The sequence below is a fragment of the Hylaeus anthracinus genome, unplaced genomic scaffold, assembly GCF_026225885.1.
Source record: "Hylaeus anthracinus isolate JK02 unplaced genomic scaffold, UHH_iyHylAnth1.0_haploid 12000, whole genome shotgun sequence".
In the NCBI taxonomy this organism is placed as follows: domain Eukaryota; kingdom Metazoa; phylum Arthropoda; class Insecta; order Hymenoptera; family Colletidae; genus Hylaeus; species Hylaeus anthracinus.
The window spans coordinates 1,393,471-1,411,111 of NW_026534347.1; the positions used below are offsets into that span (position 1 = coordinate 1,393,471).

Genomic DNA, 17,641 nt, shown 5'->3' on the forward strand with positions numbered 1-17,641 from the left:
ATTATTATTATTATTATTATTATTATTATTATTATTATTATTATTATCGTTTGCAATTCATGCATTTGTATTTCACACACGCATGCCATTGAGCTGCGTATCGTGGGTACACGCTCGACCCGGATGTCCTCAGTCGCGAAAAATGATTGTCCTGATCAAAATGATCGTACGCAAAATCGAGAACAAATTCTACTTAAACTGACAAGCATTTTACATGATTTTGTTTACGTAACGAAACACGTTTTCAAAAATTTCCTTAAGTTTTCTTTCTCTTGTTTTGAAACCACGTTCCATCATCCTCGACGCGAAACGGATGTCGCGCATCCGTTGTTCCAGTGAAGTGTGCAATCATTGTATTCACGAGGAGGACTAGATTTCGACGGATGTATTCAGATTTTTAGAGAGATATTTTCTCCGTTTCGTCGCGACTGACGATTTTCGGGATCGCGCCGGGCTTGCCTAGTTTCAGGCGGCGTTTAAAAAAAAAGTTATCCTCAATAAAGAGAGAAGCAAAAGAATGACTAAAACAAAGCATTTCGTATTCCACGTTATTTCACCTCTCGTGTTTACGTCCCTTCGATTTTGCCACTTCCTTTTTATAAATTCAAAAGTGGTGGATAAAATTCTTTGCAGGAATTTTTAGAACTGGGACACACATGTGTCCCATGAGTTTTTTTAAATAAGATATACAAGTCCAAGCAGGTTAGTATAGATTATATTTTTGTTCTTGAAATGGACATTTCAAATATAATAACGAATATATGAAGTGACTCACTATTTGCACGTTTTCAACAATTCCTCGAATCTTATCGTTATTGATATACGCATAAATTTATATCTCATCAAACGATCGATGTACAGTAAGTTATATAATGACTATAATAAACTAATTTTGTAAAGAAAACATTTTTACCTTTTAGTGGTTTTACAAGTGACTATTGTAGTTTTACTACATAAGTACACCATCTAATTTGCACATGTGCTACGTAACACAATTTATTTGTTTAACACTTGTATGAAATTTGAAATTGCGCCTGCGTAGTTCTGTAAGGTTAAAAAGAGTAGAATGTATGTAGATAGCATCAGATAGCATCATTCCAAGTATACTGTGCAGCAGTATGTATTCGCGAGCATTCTATTTTACGTGTCGGGCTTTGGGAAATCGAACATTTGCACGTGATTGAATGAATTTATATTTGAGTCCTATTCGATAATATATTCAGTAAAGTATTTTGACGTCACGGTTATTAAAACTTTCTACCAAACGTATCGCATACGCAATTGCATGATCACCGGTGTAGGAAAAAATCAGAAACTTGCTCGTTTCAGTTGTTAAATTTTATAGTTTTGATGTAAGTAAGAATAAACGTATTACGTTTGTTTTTTGTATATTACATTTTGTACTTATTCTTAATTAATTTCAGAATGTGTCACATTAGATATTTTCACCAGCCCATAGTATCTTTCACGAGGAATTTATTAATTAAAAATGGATGTAGGAGTATTCATCATTCGTAAGTATTTAAATCTGAGAAAGATAGGATGAATTTCATATTAATATTGATAAAACAAAACACTGTAGGTGTAAGGTGCTGGTAGTCGGAGGTGGAACTGGAGGTTGCAGTATGGCTGCAAAATTTGCTAACAAATTCAAGGATCCAAATAAAGTTATCATAGTGGAACCAAATGAGGTAACATTTTTTTATATTCAAAAAGCCTGCAAGACTATCTTGTTACCCTTACTAACCATAATTATATTTTCTAGATCCACTATTATCAACCATTATTTACTTTAATCGGTGGTGGTATAAGATCATTTGAAGATTCAAAAAGACCAATGAAGGATGTTCTACCACAACAAGCAAAATGGCTTCAAGAAAGTGTAATGAGCTTTGAACCAGAACAGAACCAAATAACCATGAGTAATGGGGATACTGTACAATACGACGTGTTGATCATTGCAATGGGATTACAATTGCATTGGGAAAAAGTGAGGTTGTAAAAAATGTATTACATCTTTTGATAAAGAAGTAAACATTAATTTCATTTCATGTATCTATCAGGTGCCAGGTTTAAAGGAAGGACTTCGAGATCATACATCTCAAGTTTGTTCTATATATGGACCTGAAACTGTTGTAAATGTCTTTTCTAAAATTTCGAGAACTAACGATGGCACTGCTGTATTTACTTTTCCAAGTGGCCCAGTGAAATGTCCCGGGGCTCCACAAAAAATACTATATCTCGCAGAAGAATATTTTCGTAAAGTACGATCGATCTACATATATTCCGATTTATTTTATATTGTTTGAGGTTTAATACATAATCATGATAATGTTTATTTTTGCTAAAGCACAATGTGCGCGATAATATAAAAGTTGTGTATAACACAGCTTTGCCAGTAATATTTGGCGTAAAAAAATATGCTGATGCACTCTGGGGTGTTTGTAAACGAAGAGACATTACCGTTAATCTTCAAACGAATCTTGTAGAAATAAATGTCGCGGCGCGTGAAGCTGTATTTCAGAAATTAGATAAATCAAACGAGACGTTTGTACAAAAGGTATTTTCGAACATTATATAGAAAGACATATACGAAACAATGTCGTTTATAATATATTCTTGTTTAGTATTCATTACTACACGTGTGTCCACCGATGGGTCCACCCGATGTTTTGAAAAGGCACTCTTCGTTAACGAACGACGTGGGATTTTTGTCAGTCGATCCTAAAACTCTACGTCATACGAAATATTCGAACATATATGGAATAGGAGATTGTACGAGCACTCCGAATTCCAAAACAATGGCTGCGATAGGTACGACAGTATATATATATATATACCGAGAACTGTAAAATTGAATTTTCACAAACATATATTTTCATTTCAGCGGCTCAAAGCAAAGTATTATATAAAAATATTAACGACGATTTAGCTGGTAAACCAATGACCATGGCTTACAACGGTTATTCGTCGTGTCCTTTGGTTACTGGTTACAGGAAATGTATTCTGGCCGAATTTGATTATAATTTGCAACCATTGGAAACATTTCCAGTAAATCAAGGACGAGAATATTTCTTTACGTTTCTACTCAAAGCATACGGTTTCCCACTTCTTTACTGGCATTTAATGCTACGGTAAATTTTATGCAATTTAAAAATCTCGAATTAAATGGGAGTAATGCGAGATTTCTTAATATTAACTGTTTACGATTCACAGGGGCCACTGGGACGGACCAGAATTCTTTCGTAAATATACGAATATGATCAAAAAGAAAGAACCTTCTGTAAAAGTTTAAAATTGAAACGCTTTCGATCGCTTAGTCATTTAGAATAGAGAACTAATATATTTATTAAGGAAGTCTTAATTGCATACAATATTTCTACATGTTAATTTGTCGATAATAAGTAACTGTGATGAAACATTTTGTTCAAGGTTCATTTTATACGATGACCATTATAGTATATATTTCGACAAGAATTGGAAAAATCATTGAAAAAATGTATGAGCACATAAATACGAAGAAATAAATATAATATTATGTTAACAATTTTCTAACGTTCCTTTCGATTTGTCGATCGAATTCATTTTTGCGCAGTGGCAGTACGATTTACGTAGTAGTGAGATTATCGACGCGTCAAGTTTGACGTAAACATGGATGGCCAGCTATTGGTAGGTTTTTTCATGTGCGTCTTCATTTTTTTTTATACAGACCTCGTAATAAAGTACGTCTCGTAATAATATGTTCTTGATGTAAGTATTGACTCGTGCAATTGTAATCATGAATCGTGGTGGATCATCGAAAGTCGTGCAACATAACCTATCTTCAATGCTTCAGAGTGACCAGGATCGCGATTTTCTACAACGCGTATGATTTCTATTGATTTTAAGTTTGCTTTTCCTGTCTGTTCCCATTTGTTATCATTTAGTTGGATAATAATACTAAATGCAGGTGTTTCTTAACCTCTATAACTTTAATGTAGCATGCGTGGTTATTAACACCCTGATGGCCATGTAGGCCGAGTCGTTCACCCTAAAAGCTTTTTTTTCAATTTTCGTTTCAATTTGATTAATCGTACAATTACACAAGGTCTACTACGTATAATCAAATTCTCGAAGAACATTTGGGGCGAGCGACTTGCCATCGAAAGGCTAAAAATCGTAGTCAAGTACTACATGGGTGCATATGTGGGAAAGTCTGTTTCTTTTTAAACTTTCTTTTTTCTAATACGAATCACGTATGACTATAGGAACCAACGCTCTATACAGTCAAGGGTATGGCCATCCTTGACAACGACGGTAACAGAATATTAGCGAAGTATTACGACAAGAATATATTTCCTACACCGAAGGAACAGAAAGCATTTGAGAAGAATCTTTTTAACAAAACACACCGAGCAAACGCAGAAATTATTATGTTGGACGGTTTAACGTGCGTTTATAGAAGTTACGTCGATTTGTTCTTTTACGTCATGGGAAGCTCTCACGAAAACGAGGTAAATATATCTCTGAAGTAAACAATTGCGAGAATAGTGGAAAGTATCTGTTTGTAAAATGTTTTGTTTCAGCTTATCTTAATGAGCGTCTTAAACTGTTTGTATGATTCGGTCAGCCAAATTTTGAGGAAGAACGTAGAGAAAAGAGCTGTTTTGGATAGCCTAGATATAGTTATGCTAGCAATGGATGAAATCTGCGATGGAGGGTAAATAGAAATAATTGAGTACGCGCATTCGTAAAAAAAAGAAATAATTCCGACGATATTGGATTTTTTCAGAATTATTCTCGACGCCGATGCTTCCAGCGTCGTTCAGAGGGTAGCGTTACGAACAGATGACATTCCGCTTGGAGAGCAAACAGTTGCACAGGTAACGATCAGCGTTAGGTAACAAGTTTTATGAACTAAATGTAGTAGTAACGTGTGTGTCCGTTTGTGACATAGAAACACTTTCGATTTCTTTATTTTGTGTTCATGCGTCATTCTACATTCTTCGCACAGTCTCTGATTGTAAGTTTTTGTAACCATAGAAGACAGAATCTTAACAATTTTTATTACAACCTTCACGTACGTTACTAAATAGTCGATTTTTGTTCTAGGTTCTGCAATCGGCGAAGGAACAACTGAAATGGTCTTTATTAAAATGAATATTATATACCGAAACTGTATTAATTCCGTATATGTATAATGTTAAGGCTTTTAAAAATATAAAGGAATACAGGATTCCTTGTTAAACATTTTATAAAGTTATACGCTACTATGTTTTTAGAACTAATTTTTCTTTTTCCATTAGAAAAATTTATTTTGGACACAATCCATAGAAGTTTGAACAGATAGCGCCATCTGTGTTTAGAGTCCTCAAGTTTGTAGTGAAATAGTTCCCATTGCTACTGCTAGATGGCGTTCCATACCCGTTTGACGATATTGCGGCCCTCAGGGGCTGATTGTAGTTACAGTACGGGGCTTAGCGATCCGGGTCGACCCAGGGGGTCCTAGACTCGTTTCTGTCATCACTGGTTCCGAGAAAGGGGGATCAGTGGGCCCAACAGATCCCCATTAAGGATATCAGAGAATGAAAAGTAATGTAAACAAAAAAATTAACGAATACTTACATTCTATTCAAGCACGCTATCAATTAATTCGCGAACAAGTAACATTGATTTTTAACTATATAAATTAAAGTCTCTGTTCCCTATTAACAAATGAATCGCATTAAAATTAAATCGAACCGTATATTCGTTAAATTCTCAAACGATTTTCCAATATAGCTGATCCAAAAAATTTTGCAAAAAATTTCGGATCAGAGGTGGTTGACACTGTGCCAACTCGTTCGACGTGGAAAGGGGTGCGCGATAGTTGTTTTTTTTTTTTTCAGTCTCGGGGGAAATCTGAGGTCGACCTGAGGGGGAGAAACGAGGCTAAAGGTAGTGCAGGGAACACCGCCTAGAAATCGCAGGACAGTGGTCGCTTATTTGAAGTCAGGTGACAAGCGGGTAGCCCGATTCGATTGTGTCCGTTGGTTACTCTTTCATCGGGTTCCTCCGCGCTGGGAATTTTAGATTTGATTACAAAACGCGTCCTCCTGCTACCCCTCCTACGCTATCGTTTCCTCCACCCCCACGTCGCGATGGTGCTTTCGCCCTTGCAGCTAGCGATGGGACCAACACCCTCGCGTACGACTCGTTCTATAGAGTACATTAGAATGGCTCTTATTTATTTTATATTCTATTTTTATATGCTGGTATATTTTGTATTATGCTGTATTATGATACAGTATATCTGTATACGTGCGTATATAGCTAGCCTAAGTCTAAGCTTGAGAAGATCTTAGAATGTATTAGTTAAAACTAATTAGATCTTAAAACTAAATGCGTTACCACAGAAGTTTAGTCGTTATAACTTTGTGTAGAGTCTCGTTGGACTCCGATTTTGTAAACAAAGCTGTTTATAAATTAAGATAAGTCCGAAGATCGAATCGTATCGCTACTATCGCTACTTTGGGACCGCGTCCGCAACCCCGTTCCGCCTGTACCGATGAAAAACTCTTGTTGCTCGATCGCGACGGAATTATTGGCCGACCGTGCTTATTTATGGCGTTCATTTTCCTGGAGATTGCAGAAGAGGACGTTCGCTGGTCTCTCTCGCACAGCTTCGATTTTTTTGCTGTAGCACGTCGATGCGCGATTTACGGCGTGTCAACTGAGAGGTGAACAGGACGTTGATAACGAAGACACTTTGACGTGGCGCATCGTCGGCCTCCACCCTCTGGTCTCGCGAGGAAATTAATCCCGCAACCTTTGCGTGGCCGTTGAATCAAAGATCGACGATGGATTGGTCGAAACGTTGGTTTCTCGTATACTCCTTAACGCTGACAATTAACCCCTCAAAAAGGGATTTACGATCTTGTTTTTATTTTTAATAAAATAAATTCTTGCGATCTTCGCACTGACGCTACAAAAACTCTTCTTTCCGCATGGGGATCGTGACAGCAGGAGGCTACGAAACGATTAATCATCCTTGGATGACTTCGTGTTGCGGCAGATGAAGTCACTGCATTATACATGATCGCCGCTTTAAATGGGATTATCGCGAGATTCGTAGAATTTATTGACATATGTTGCACGATCCTCCGATGCTCGAGCATATGATGCTGCTACTGCGAAAAAATTTGAGATTACTGTACCGCTATCGAGCACATAATTTATCAAGTCATCCCATAAGTATTCCCATTTTGGGACGCTAACTTTCTATAATCTTTTTCCATCTTTCAGTTATCATTCTCAATTCCATCTTTCCAAAATGTTCGAGGTTTCGATTTAAACAAATAGCTTGTAATCACTTATTGTTATTGCATTTATATATATATTTTTTTACTGTTATCCTTGTTATGAGCGGTCTGAAAGAAGATGTCTTGTTACAGTAATGTAAGAGTCGGCATTACTCATGGGATGACCTAACATCACAGTTCTCACTTCCTGCCTAAGAAAGAAGGGAGCTCTGATTTCATCGAATAATGTCCATCTCCGATAATAAGCGACTGACAAACCGATCGACGCAATTTGTTCTGTCCTCCCAATTGTCACCGTGACATCATGTACGTCCTTTACATATGGTAACGATCCCGTTTATTATTTTGCGGGGTTCGCCCCTGCACTTGTCGAAAGGGTAATCCTTACCTGCTGTCGCTCACGAAGCAAGGGTACGAATCGAGACCCAAGGGGTTGGGACTCGTTAATGAAATTAATCGAGCGTAAAGTCCTCGACGGTGACCAGACTTCATTATGCGTGACGATTTACGATCAACGCTTGGAAGAGTTACGACTGCTACTAGTTTTTTCAACGAATGTCGCAGCGTGAAGTCTAGAGAAGGATGAATATTATAGTTCTGAAACTATCATAAGGAAGATGGTTGTGCCAATGTTGCGTTTCTTCGGTATTGAAGACCTGTGTTGTACACTTCATCAATACCAGAACAGTATGCCAATTACCTTTTGCTTTCAAGTTGCAAGATGAGCCCAAGCCAGACGATCGTGTGTCAGGATGCTGTTGTTACTCAGCTTAGCAGAGTTTGAAACGCAGATTTAAAAGAGTCGGTAAAGCATCGCTGAAGATCCACGCGTTAAAACGAAAGGGTGTGGCGTGCGTAGAAGTTGGAACAAAGGGGATCACATTGTCGAGGAGGCAAGTGGATCCATGAAGGGATTACCAGGCAAATATTTATGTAGCCAGCCCCTTGGGGGACGGTGGATCATCAAATTCCAATGACAAAACGGACACAGCCACGGGTGGCGACGATACCCCTGCGAGGGGTTACATCCGCATATGCTGCTCCATTCGCAGCCGATGCTTTACGCTCTATCCAGGCATCACGAATCGTTGTAACCCATAGGTGAAAGCGAAACGCGATTAAACTCGCTCGTGATCGTCGTCCATCGCCAGGATTAACCGTTTTACCAACTTTTTAACACGTTAATGTTGCTCCAGTTATCACAGTAACCCTCGATTTGCAACGAGTACGCGGGAAAGTAGAGCACCAACCATTGAAAAGGGAATCGATTCGAGGGTGGTAGCGTTAATCGAATATAGTTTTTTTTTTCTAGATCGAGCCAGGATCATCTTCTCCCAACGAGGGAAATCGAAGGGTGCGACGTGTTGATCCGATTTTGATGGATGATTTTTTCGTTTCGATAGTCTGGGGCGTTCAGCCCACATCATCAGTTGTCGAAAGCGAGGATAAAAGAGTCATCTCGCGGAACCATCAATTTTCCCATCCAGAAACAGCTGTACTTTGAGTGGTAATACTTTTTATAACTGTATTATATACGAAATTGAAGATATCTAACTCGTCCTAACTTTCTCCAGAATTTTCCAAAGGACCATTCTTCAAAAATCCCTGGCACCGAGTACGCCAGTTATTCCCAAGGAATCTACTGCGAAGTATTCCTCTGATAAACAGGCCGCTACACCTTATGAATGCTTGATGATGGCGTTTCATGAGGCGTCTCACCCTCTGCGTTCGAGCTCAAGGGCGAATCTTCGTCCTCGTTCCTTCTCTGACTTTCTCCTTTCCTCCCTTTGGTATTCCTCGAAGGCATCCCACAACGTTTTCCGCCGCTTTCAACCCCGCGTTACCTTCTCCGTCCCCATCCTCGGGGATCTGCCAGGACCAATCGTCGTTCAGCGCTGAAACGAGGTGTGGTGAGTCCAAAGGCATGCTCTACTCTGTTTAGCCAAGATAAGATCGATCGTAATCATTGGAATTGGATTCAACATTGATTAAATATAGACATTTCTTTCTTGTCGATTTCTCAGAGTAAAAATTAATTTGGGACATTTGTTATACTACGCGGTAGTCCGCGCGCTTCCTCACGAAAAGTAAAAGTCGAAGAAAACTAAAGCAAACAAACCTCTGACCTCTAATTTCGATAGAAAGAAATGTTCTACGCGCAAACTAACGTTATTGAACTAAAATAACCAATATCGGAAGCATTTCAGATTCGGACTCCAAGCGTTTCGAGACTAAATCTTCGTTTATTTATTTATTTAAATAGAAGGATACTGATAATTCATTTTTTTTTTTTTTTTTCTAAATGGTATTATTTAACGATTGGTCCAGTTGGAATATAAGCGTATTCTCGTCGTCCACCGAGGTTGTTTCGTACAATCAAATATCCATCTCTCGTTTCCACCCTCGCAGAACCACCACCCAGCCTCCTGCCACCGCCAATCGTCGGCGAGCAGAGAAACGAGGGGTGGCGAAGCGATCCCCTCTTTCCTCGTGGAAACCCTCCCGAGAAGTATTGACCCGGTATCTCTCTCTCTCGTCCCGCAGATAAGCGAGAAAGGTCAGAGCCATCATGGCCCCCGGCGGCTGTTCTTTTCACCTGACGCTCCTTTCAAGATTTCACGCCTCGACGAATTCTCCTGTGAGTTTCAAGGAACCTGCGAACCTGTCTAGATACGCGATTACAAGCCCGATTAACACCTTCGCTCCTACACCGATGTCTGCGACAATTTCCACGGGGCTTTCGTTTCTGTGCAATTTGGAAGGTAAACAGCAAATCCGAGCAAATTAATATTTAATATGGAAACTCGCCTACATTTTATTCCTTATCCAACATTTTTATTTAGATATGTATTAGATGTAGAAATTAATTCCGTGCCTTTCTAAATTAACCTTACCGTGTATTTGCAAAGAGAAACCATGCAAACTTTTAATTGTCCCTAAGTCACACGTCCCGGAAGTGTATAGCTTTAAAGACGATATACGAATAAGAGTTATAAATAGACAGAGTTAAAATATAAATCACCCTTTTTTTTTTTTGCATAAAAATCTGCAGTCTGGTTATACATGAGCGAACGTAAAGGCACGGAATCAATTTCTAATATCTAATCACGCGTTTACGTTTTAATACATCGCACAAAGATACGCGGTATAGTAACGACAGGTCGGATGAAACATGTAGCAAGCGTTTCCTATAATTTCCAACGTGAAACTGCAGGAAGCTGCTTCCTCATATACGACATCACTAGATCAGGGGTCGTAACAGCGCGGTGCCCAGCACCTTATTGCTATCTACCACCTTGCCATCCCTCCAACCCCCGTGAATCTCTCACCACGCCATCGACCCTCCGCCAGCGATTTCGTTGTGTGTGTACCATTTCTGCGCGGTACCTGTCTATTTACTCGTTCACGTATTCCCCACCAATACGCGGCCAGCGCCGCTGTAACGAGTCTCAACCCCATCTTACTCTCTGGTGGTCGTAGAGACAGAAGCAGCAGCAAGATTGAGGAAAAAACGGCGAGAAGGACGGAAACAGAGGAAGAAGCGGTGGAAAAGATTTGAAACGTTCCGCAGTTACTCTCTGCTTCGTATTTTTCAGGAGTAAAAGTAACAGTCTTTGTTTCTTTCTTTTTTTTTTTTATATTCTTTTCGCTTCGAACGTGGTTACGCGTTAATTTTGGATTCGTCTGATAAGAGGGAATGATTCTCTGAGGGCTGTTGAAATAGGAATCTTCTTGAATTGAATTAAAATTCTTGAAACGCGAAGGAATTTTGGTAATAATTTAAAAATATATTTGTGACGTGCGCAGAATCGCGGCACAGATAACCGTGCAACTACTACGAGGCCCGTATATTCCCTGTCTACGAGAAAATGTAGCCACCTAACTCGAGATTAGCGTCAGGGCTGCTGCTACCCTTCCTCTCGCTCCGATCTGTCTCTCCGCTGCCTGTCACCATTTTTTAAAATATCTTAGAACCTTCATCAGCGCTGAATCTTAGAATCTTTCAATTGAACATTCAACCATTCCTCGAGAATCCTGAAATGTCACCGTGTGTCGTACAGGCCATGATTCGAAGCGATCGAATCATTATGAATAACCGAGTACGAAAAATGCCGAGAAAGATTAATTAATTAATTGTACGCGTATTTGCAACCGTTCGCGAATCGCGATGCGTCCCTGGAAGCAGCAAGGAGGTATCCTTCCGCAAGCCAGCCATGTTATATCCCTCAGGACGCTAAAGCCTTGCCGACTAATAAGTTTCATCCCCCGCGTAGTGAGCACCAATTATGAACTTGCTCTGGCCATAATTAAAAAATGTAATTCCACCGCCAGACCTCCTCGATCTTTCGCCTTAACGATCTGTTACCTAGATCCCCGAAGCTGAGTGTAACTTAATCTAGGAGCTGCGCTTTCGTTTCTTCCTTCCTTCTTTATTCATCGCCAACTTTTTCTCGGCCCGTTATTAAAGCGGAATATTCGAGTTAGCGATTTCATCGCATTTACGCGTCCTGCGTAAACCAAAAGTTCCCAGGACGATCGGATGGCATCGTCGAACTTCTTCCCAGCCGTTTAAATTCAAAGCTGGCCGCGCGATGAGCGACGAAGTGCCATTAACGAGTCTATACGCTGATGTCGTAGCTCTGCTCCACAGTGGACGGTCTGTCAGGCTCCTTTTCTGTCGGCGTGTCGTAAACATTTCGCACTTTCGCCAGCCAATCGCTGCCTCTCCCGGTCGATTTATACGTCGACGACTCGAGGATCGCATTATCCCTTTCAGCCAGATGCACGCCCTCCTCGAGAGCGATTGACTTTTTTACTTGGGTGCAATTTATTTCCATAATCGTCGCCTTTATCGCGCGAAATGTTCTCCACTTAGATAACAAACTAGAATTTTTCTATTAAAACTAGAGGTACGATCGAACGCGAAGGTGTGTGATTAATCGATAGGCTGTGGCTATCTCTTTTCAGAGTGACGTTGTTAAAATAGTGGATCAAAAAGAAGACTAGTCTGCTCAAGTTCCACACCAAATAAGATAAACGAAACAAAGAATCCAATTGGTCCCCCAGTGAAAATCCATTGCGAAGCAATGGTAACGCGGTAATTGTTGCAAAAAAAAAAAAAAAGAAGCATTAAAGGTGTCCACTACCGAGGCGTTTACTTTAATCCAGCTCGCTCGGAATCCGAAGATTTTCCCTGAACGCGAATAGGGGCATGTTGGAAAATCCGAGGAAAAGTCTGGAAACAACGTGCTCGCGAGCGACCGTGCCGGCATAGAATTTAATGTCTCTAATTTCGCGCGATCATCCCCTAATTTAATCAAGCCACCCTCGCCGGCACTCCCCGCCTCGCTCCACCGCTCGTCCTCGCTCCCTCGTTATTTCCGGCTGCGGAATAAGCGGAGAGCGAAGCCGATTTCGCTAACTCGGTTATAAACTCGGTATTATGTCCGGGAATAAATTCTCCCCTTTTCCATGTACCTCCGCCCACCCTTACGCCTTTCCATCGTCGGTTATGATGGCCGCCATGAGGAGCTACGGCGTTAGATTCCAGTTACAGTCGCAACAGCATTCGAACGCGTTAGAACTTTATGCAGGAATTTATTTTACTGTGAAAATACGATATGAACTTTACTTTCAATATTTTTTTATATTATTTGTGCGCGCAGAAAAATGAATACTTCGAGACGATACAGGAGGAAGCGACGGAATTAGAACGAAATTAGGCGAGTCGCGCTTAAGTGCTCAATTGGGAAACACTTTAGGACCGCGGTACTCTTCTTTCGAGGACCTAATATCCTGCTTCCCTACTTCCTGCTTCTTCCTTTCTTTTTTTTTTTTTTTTTTTTTTAAGCGTCAAGCCGAGAGAAAAAATTTGTTCCCCGGTCGTTGTCGTCGTTTGAGGAATCTTCGTCTCGCTTATCGTGACAAGCAGATGCATCGGAGTGCATCGCGAAGGAAACGACTTCCCGAATTTACACGGGACTTCACTTATCACTCTCCCACGAATGGCGTCGCGTTTAATATCTCCGAACGCGAGACTCGGTGCTTTCGCTTCTGATCGTAAATTACTCCTTGTGGACGGGGTAGTCGAAGTGATTCCTATGTATCGGTACTACCTCGAATAGAAAAACAAGTGTTACGTTGTCGAATTAGGAGAGAGATCGTAAGAACGAGAAATTGTTGTTCGTATACTGCTACGAAGACGGATATCCGGATCCTCGACTTCGATAAAGCGAGATCCGAATGTGTACGATGCTCGCTACCGGGTGTTCTCCAGTTTCAGGCCCTTATGGCGTTTTCTAATTAGCGACGACGCACTAAATACGTTCAACCTTCGCGTGGACGGGACACAAGCGCGTTTTCGGATGTGTTTCTGTGAACGAGCAAGTCACAGATGAGATCTCGTAAGCGTGCGGCTGAAAAACGTGGAACGAGTGGTTCCTTTCATCTCGCCGCTCGCACTCTGCCACCTTCCTCGGCGTTTCCTCGGGAACAAGTACGTCGTACGGTCGTGAGAGAGTGGCCACGTCCTTTTTGGTACCGTTTCGATACCTTTTTTCTGGAGGTTAATAAATTTGAAGCTGTAGCAACTCATCCCTCGACGAGGTGGACAATTCTATACCAAATCGATCATTCTCGACTTTTATACGTCGCCCTTCTAAAATTAGGGAGGGTTCGAGTCGTCGTTCTTCTACTTTCTTAATCGTTTGCAGAATACGAGATCTCGGAGATTGCAGTGTTTATCCTTGTGAAAATAATTCCCAGAATCGTTTCGCCTTTCCGTGAGTTGATACTTTAATCGTTCCACGTGCCACTTGCGACGCGTGAAATCGTGCTTTTCGTTTCGTTTCGGCCTTTCCCCGTCGCTTTTTTCTCTGGAAGATCGACTCGAGAGTTTCGAGCAGTCGTGAACCGTGAGAGACAGGCACAAAAGGCAGTGACAGGGAGTACATGGCAAGAGAATACGAAGAAGTCGCGACTCCTTTCAAGTATATCCATATGCGTGTATTTCCTTCAATTTTTTTCCTTATCAACGCGATAAGACAGTTACCAGTAAGTGGCTGCCCAAATGTTAGAATGGCACTTTTTCATTAACGAATACGGGTTGCTCGGTTTCATCGACGACCGAGTGTGCATCCTTGGGAATTAGCGTTTCTTTACGGAGGAGCAATTAAAGGGATATAAAAAATGCTATACGTAACGTAAAAGCCGAATAATAGGCACGTTTATTCGGTTTAGACATCGGTCGAAGGGGAATGTAGAAAGAGTCGCTAGAATCTTTCTACGAATTTCCGTTATGCTATATATTACTATATTGCTTTAATCATCGTGCACCAGAATATTTGTGCCAAGGATTTCATTTACTACTTTCCAACTCGTTTGCCAGCGATGATCGCATTTTTATGGTCTCGCGTTTCCTCGTTTGAAGAAGCTCCCATAACCGTCGTCCATCGATGTTTGACCCGCAATTCGAGGATTCACCTTTTACGAGATCCGACACTCGAGATCGACAGTCCAGGGATCTTGGAGGATCTCGAAAGGACATTAGGAATTGCCCAAAATTTGGAAGTGTCTCTTTGTGCTGCTGGCCAGGGTACTTAACGATGCGACGGCTGCTTTAATGGCTTTATGACTATATTGCACGCCGACGAGTAACTGTAAAATTCTACCGTGCAGTCCTTGGACCGTTTCTCTCGTTTTCTCATAACGAACAAATCCTGCAACGCGGTTTGCAACATAGTCGAGAAGGCATCTGCCGCTAGGAGACGACGTTCCGTTCGGATAACAAAACCGTTAGGGCACCGATTCGCGATCGCATGCTCGAGTATCAGGCTTTGTTATTCCGTAGAAAAAGAGACGTTAGTCGAATCTAGTCGTATCATCCCTCGAACGCGCGTGAAAACTGTTAATTCGAACGTTTGCCGAGAAAACGGTGGTCAGCGTCGACGCGTTCCAGCCATCGGACAGTTACAGAGCCATTAGCGTGCTCATAAAGCCGCGTTTCGTTGGCCCAATAAAGCCTTTCTGCCGCGCGATACACTAATTTCTCGATATTCACCGATAATTGACTTAATTCAACCGTACACCGCGCGAACGGCCAATAATCTGGAACAACTGACGGCCCTCGTGCGCGCTCCGCGATATCCGTACATCAAGCCCCCCTCGCGGGGCTAATTCGAAAACTGTTCCATGGAAATGTTATCTCTTTTTACCGTGTACCGACCAGATCGTGTCGTTTTCGGGAGACCAGCCACATTTTTCGGATAACCGCGATAAACAGCCGCGCAATGGCGGAGGTTTTAATTGACGGTCGATTGAAATGTTTTAATGCCGCGTATAATTTCGATGGGACGTAGATTCACGGCCACTGGGTATATCTATACACGGGTTCAAGTGGAACAGAGTCGAGCAAATTTTGTTCTCGACGAAGGATTTATTTCATAAAAATTAAAGCGGAGATTTCTTAAAAAGGCGAGCAAGTAAAGGCTAATCCGATTTGGAAAAGAAAGGACTGGAGAAACGTTAGTGGTGACTGGGCCTATTTATTGGCGCTGTCGGTTAGTTATTATTAACAGTTGGCCACGTAAATGTAAGTTATAACCTCTGGAACTAGTCTGTTTCTTAAAATAAACGTGCCAGTGGAAATGTTAACATGTAGATCTTTAAGGTGTTCGATAGATCCTCTTAGAGGTGAGATGATGAAAGTTAATGGGATTGTTAAGCTCGATGTCTGTTGCAAAAGGCCTTTATTTGGGGTACCATTTAGTCAATTTCGATCTGGAGTCCGCGCGGTTATTCGCTCGGTTTCTTTGTTTCGATAACACGTCGTTTACAGCACTGAAGCTATAATCAGGTAACGCGACAATGGCCACGGTAATTCCCTTTAAAATCTAGATGGAATTGGGTTATTTATTTTACCCCGTCGTAAAGTCGGCCCATTGTTCCTTTTGTGTCGATTAAAATTCTAATGGACTCATCATTTTCCGTTCCTCAAAGTGTTCTCATATCCTTTAAGAAGTAATTTTAGAAGAAGTAAACTGCATGGATTAATACGTGTCCAATAAGTAATCAGTAAACAAAATTATTAATACTTTGAAGAATACATATTTTTTTTTTTTTTTTTTTAATATGTGTTTACCAGTCCCAATAATTTTAAATTCTCAGTATCTTGGGCTACAAAGCGTTAACAGTTGTGGACGCATAGCGATCAGAGCATGAGGTCGAACGAGGTAGCTGACATTATTCGACCGAGCATAAAGCACATAAACGAGCTGATCGCGCAGCCAACCTGCACGGACGACGTTGTTTCGCTCGCGAACGAGGGTGACCGGGGCTTTATAGATTTCGCGTAAAGCAAGGTTACATCGTACACGCAGGTAAATTAGGCGTTTAATCAAACCGTTTAATCAGCGGCATGATTGCGACCGCATCTGCTCCGGCTGTTCGCGCCAATTATCTCCCTCGGACTTGCCATCGCGTACTCGCCTCCGAACTCCAAGAGATTTCGTCCTCCATATCATCTGCGAGTTCTCGATGATGCTATCGCAACGTTGACAATGACAAACGCTGCTTGGTACCTTGAAAAACTGCAATTTTAATTTGGACTGCAACATCTAGCGACAGAACGATCGATTTGAATGGCCCAACAAACCATAACGTCTAAACAGAATCAATGGACGCCATCGTTATCGGTATTGCTTTTCACCCATTGTAATTCTGTTGGTCCTCCGCGTTCTTTACAACGTATCAATTGTCGCGTTCGAGGCACGTTTCGTCATCGACAGCGACATTTATGGAAAAGAAAATTCATCCACGGGCCGGTAGGCTCGTAAAACGCTCTCGAATGCGCGCTAGGCCGTTCCACAAATTCCGCCAACCGATTGGTTCGTAGCTCCATGAGAACTCGCGCAAATGAAAAGCTCCGACGATGTACTATCAACTGTTGTACCCAATCTCCCCGCTGTTGAAAATTGCGTACTTTTCTGCGATACGAACAGCTGCTTCGTAATTCAAGGCAATTAGGTGTAATTGTAAACTGTAAACAAGGATCAGAGACTGTTTCGTTTCGGGAAGGTTCGTCAATAAACACAAACAAGTCCTTACAGTTTTAAAAAGGCACTAAAACTTACCTGCAGCGCAAATTATGTATTTTTCCAGATTGGGGAATGGAATGGTACTCGAGGGGTTGATTCGAGGATTGCAAAGCCGAAAGCTCGCGCAAAACAGATTTCCAGCGACGTAAAAATTGATGATGCCCGTAAAAGCGCAACCCTCTCGCCCTTAACCCTTTCGATATTTTTTCCAATCAGTAATCCGCTTACGAGAGAACCGTGGAACGCTCGCTGCCCCTGAACCCTTTC

The 17,641-nt window shown here is 41.3% G+C and overlaps 3 protein-coding genes and 1 long non-coding RNA gene across 7 annotated transcripts in view; all 4 read left to right on the forward strand.

Moving 5' to 3' along the window:
* The window catches only part of LOC128889963 (cyclin-T), a 20,148-nt gene extending 19,232 nt beyond the window's left edge, over window positions 1-916 (forward strand). Inside the window, exon 9 of the mRNA XM_054148032.1 lies at window positions 1-916. This exon is cut by the window's left edge and continues 3,658 nt beyond it. The gene's annotated coding sequence lies outside the window, so the exon portion shown is untranslated.
* Window positions 917-1,088: 172 nt separating this feature from the next.
* On the forward strand, window positions 1,089-3,547 carry LOC128889970 (sulfide:quinone oxidoreductase, mitochondrial). Its single transcript, XM_054148057.1, has 9 exons — window positions 1,089-1,352; window positions 1,425-1,514; window positions 1,583-1,691; window positions 1,766-1,990; window positions 2,064-2,264; window positions 2,351-2,560; window positions 2,628-2,814; window positions 2,888-3,134; window positions 3,217-3,547. The coding sequence occupies exons 2-9, from the start codon at window positions 1,426-1,428 to the stop codon at window positions 3,293-3,295; spliced, it is 1,347 nt and encodes a 448-aa protein (XP_054004032.1). The 5' UTR covers window positions 1,089-1,352; window position 1,425; the 3' UTR covers window positions 3,296-3,547.
* A 36-nt stretch (window positions 3,548-3,583) lies between these two features.
* On the forward strand, window positions 3,584-5,215 carry LOC128889975 (coatomer subunit zeta-1). Of its 4 annotated transcripts, none has more exons than XM_054148071.1 (6): window positions 3,584-3,669; window positions 4,248-4,493; window positions 4,566-4,699; window positions 4,772-4,862; window positions 4,994-5,002; window positions 5,092-5,215. In XM_054148071.1, exons 1-6 carry the CDS (start codon window positions 3,652-3,654, stop codon window positions 5,137-5,139), a joined length of 546 nt encoding a protein of 181 aa, XP_054004046.1. In that variant the 5' UTR covers window positions 3,584-3,651; the 3' UTR covers window positions 5,140-5,215. The 4 variants fall into 4 exon arrangements, with proteins under 4 accessions (XP_054004046.1, XP_054004047.1, XP_054004045.1 ...); XM_054148069.1 differs by lacking the exon at window positions 3,584-3,669 and adding an exon at window positions 3,756-3,865; XM_054148072.1 differs by lacking the exon at window positions 4,994-5,002 and having other exon boundaries at window positions 3,637-3,669.
* A 3,262-nt stretch (window positions 5,216-8,477) lies between these two features.
* Window positions 8,478-10,204, forward strand: LOC128889977 (uncharacterized). The gene is made up of 3 exons (XR_008460530.1): window positions 8,478-8,787; window positions 8,855-9,190; window positions 9,825-10,204. It is a non-coding gene; the product is annotated as an uncharacterized LOC128889977 (long non-coding RNA).
* The last annotated feature ends 7,437 nt before the right edge of the window (window positions 10,205-17,641 follow it).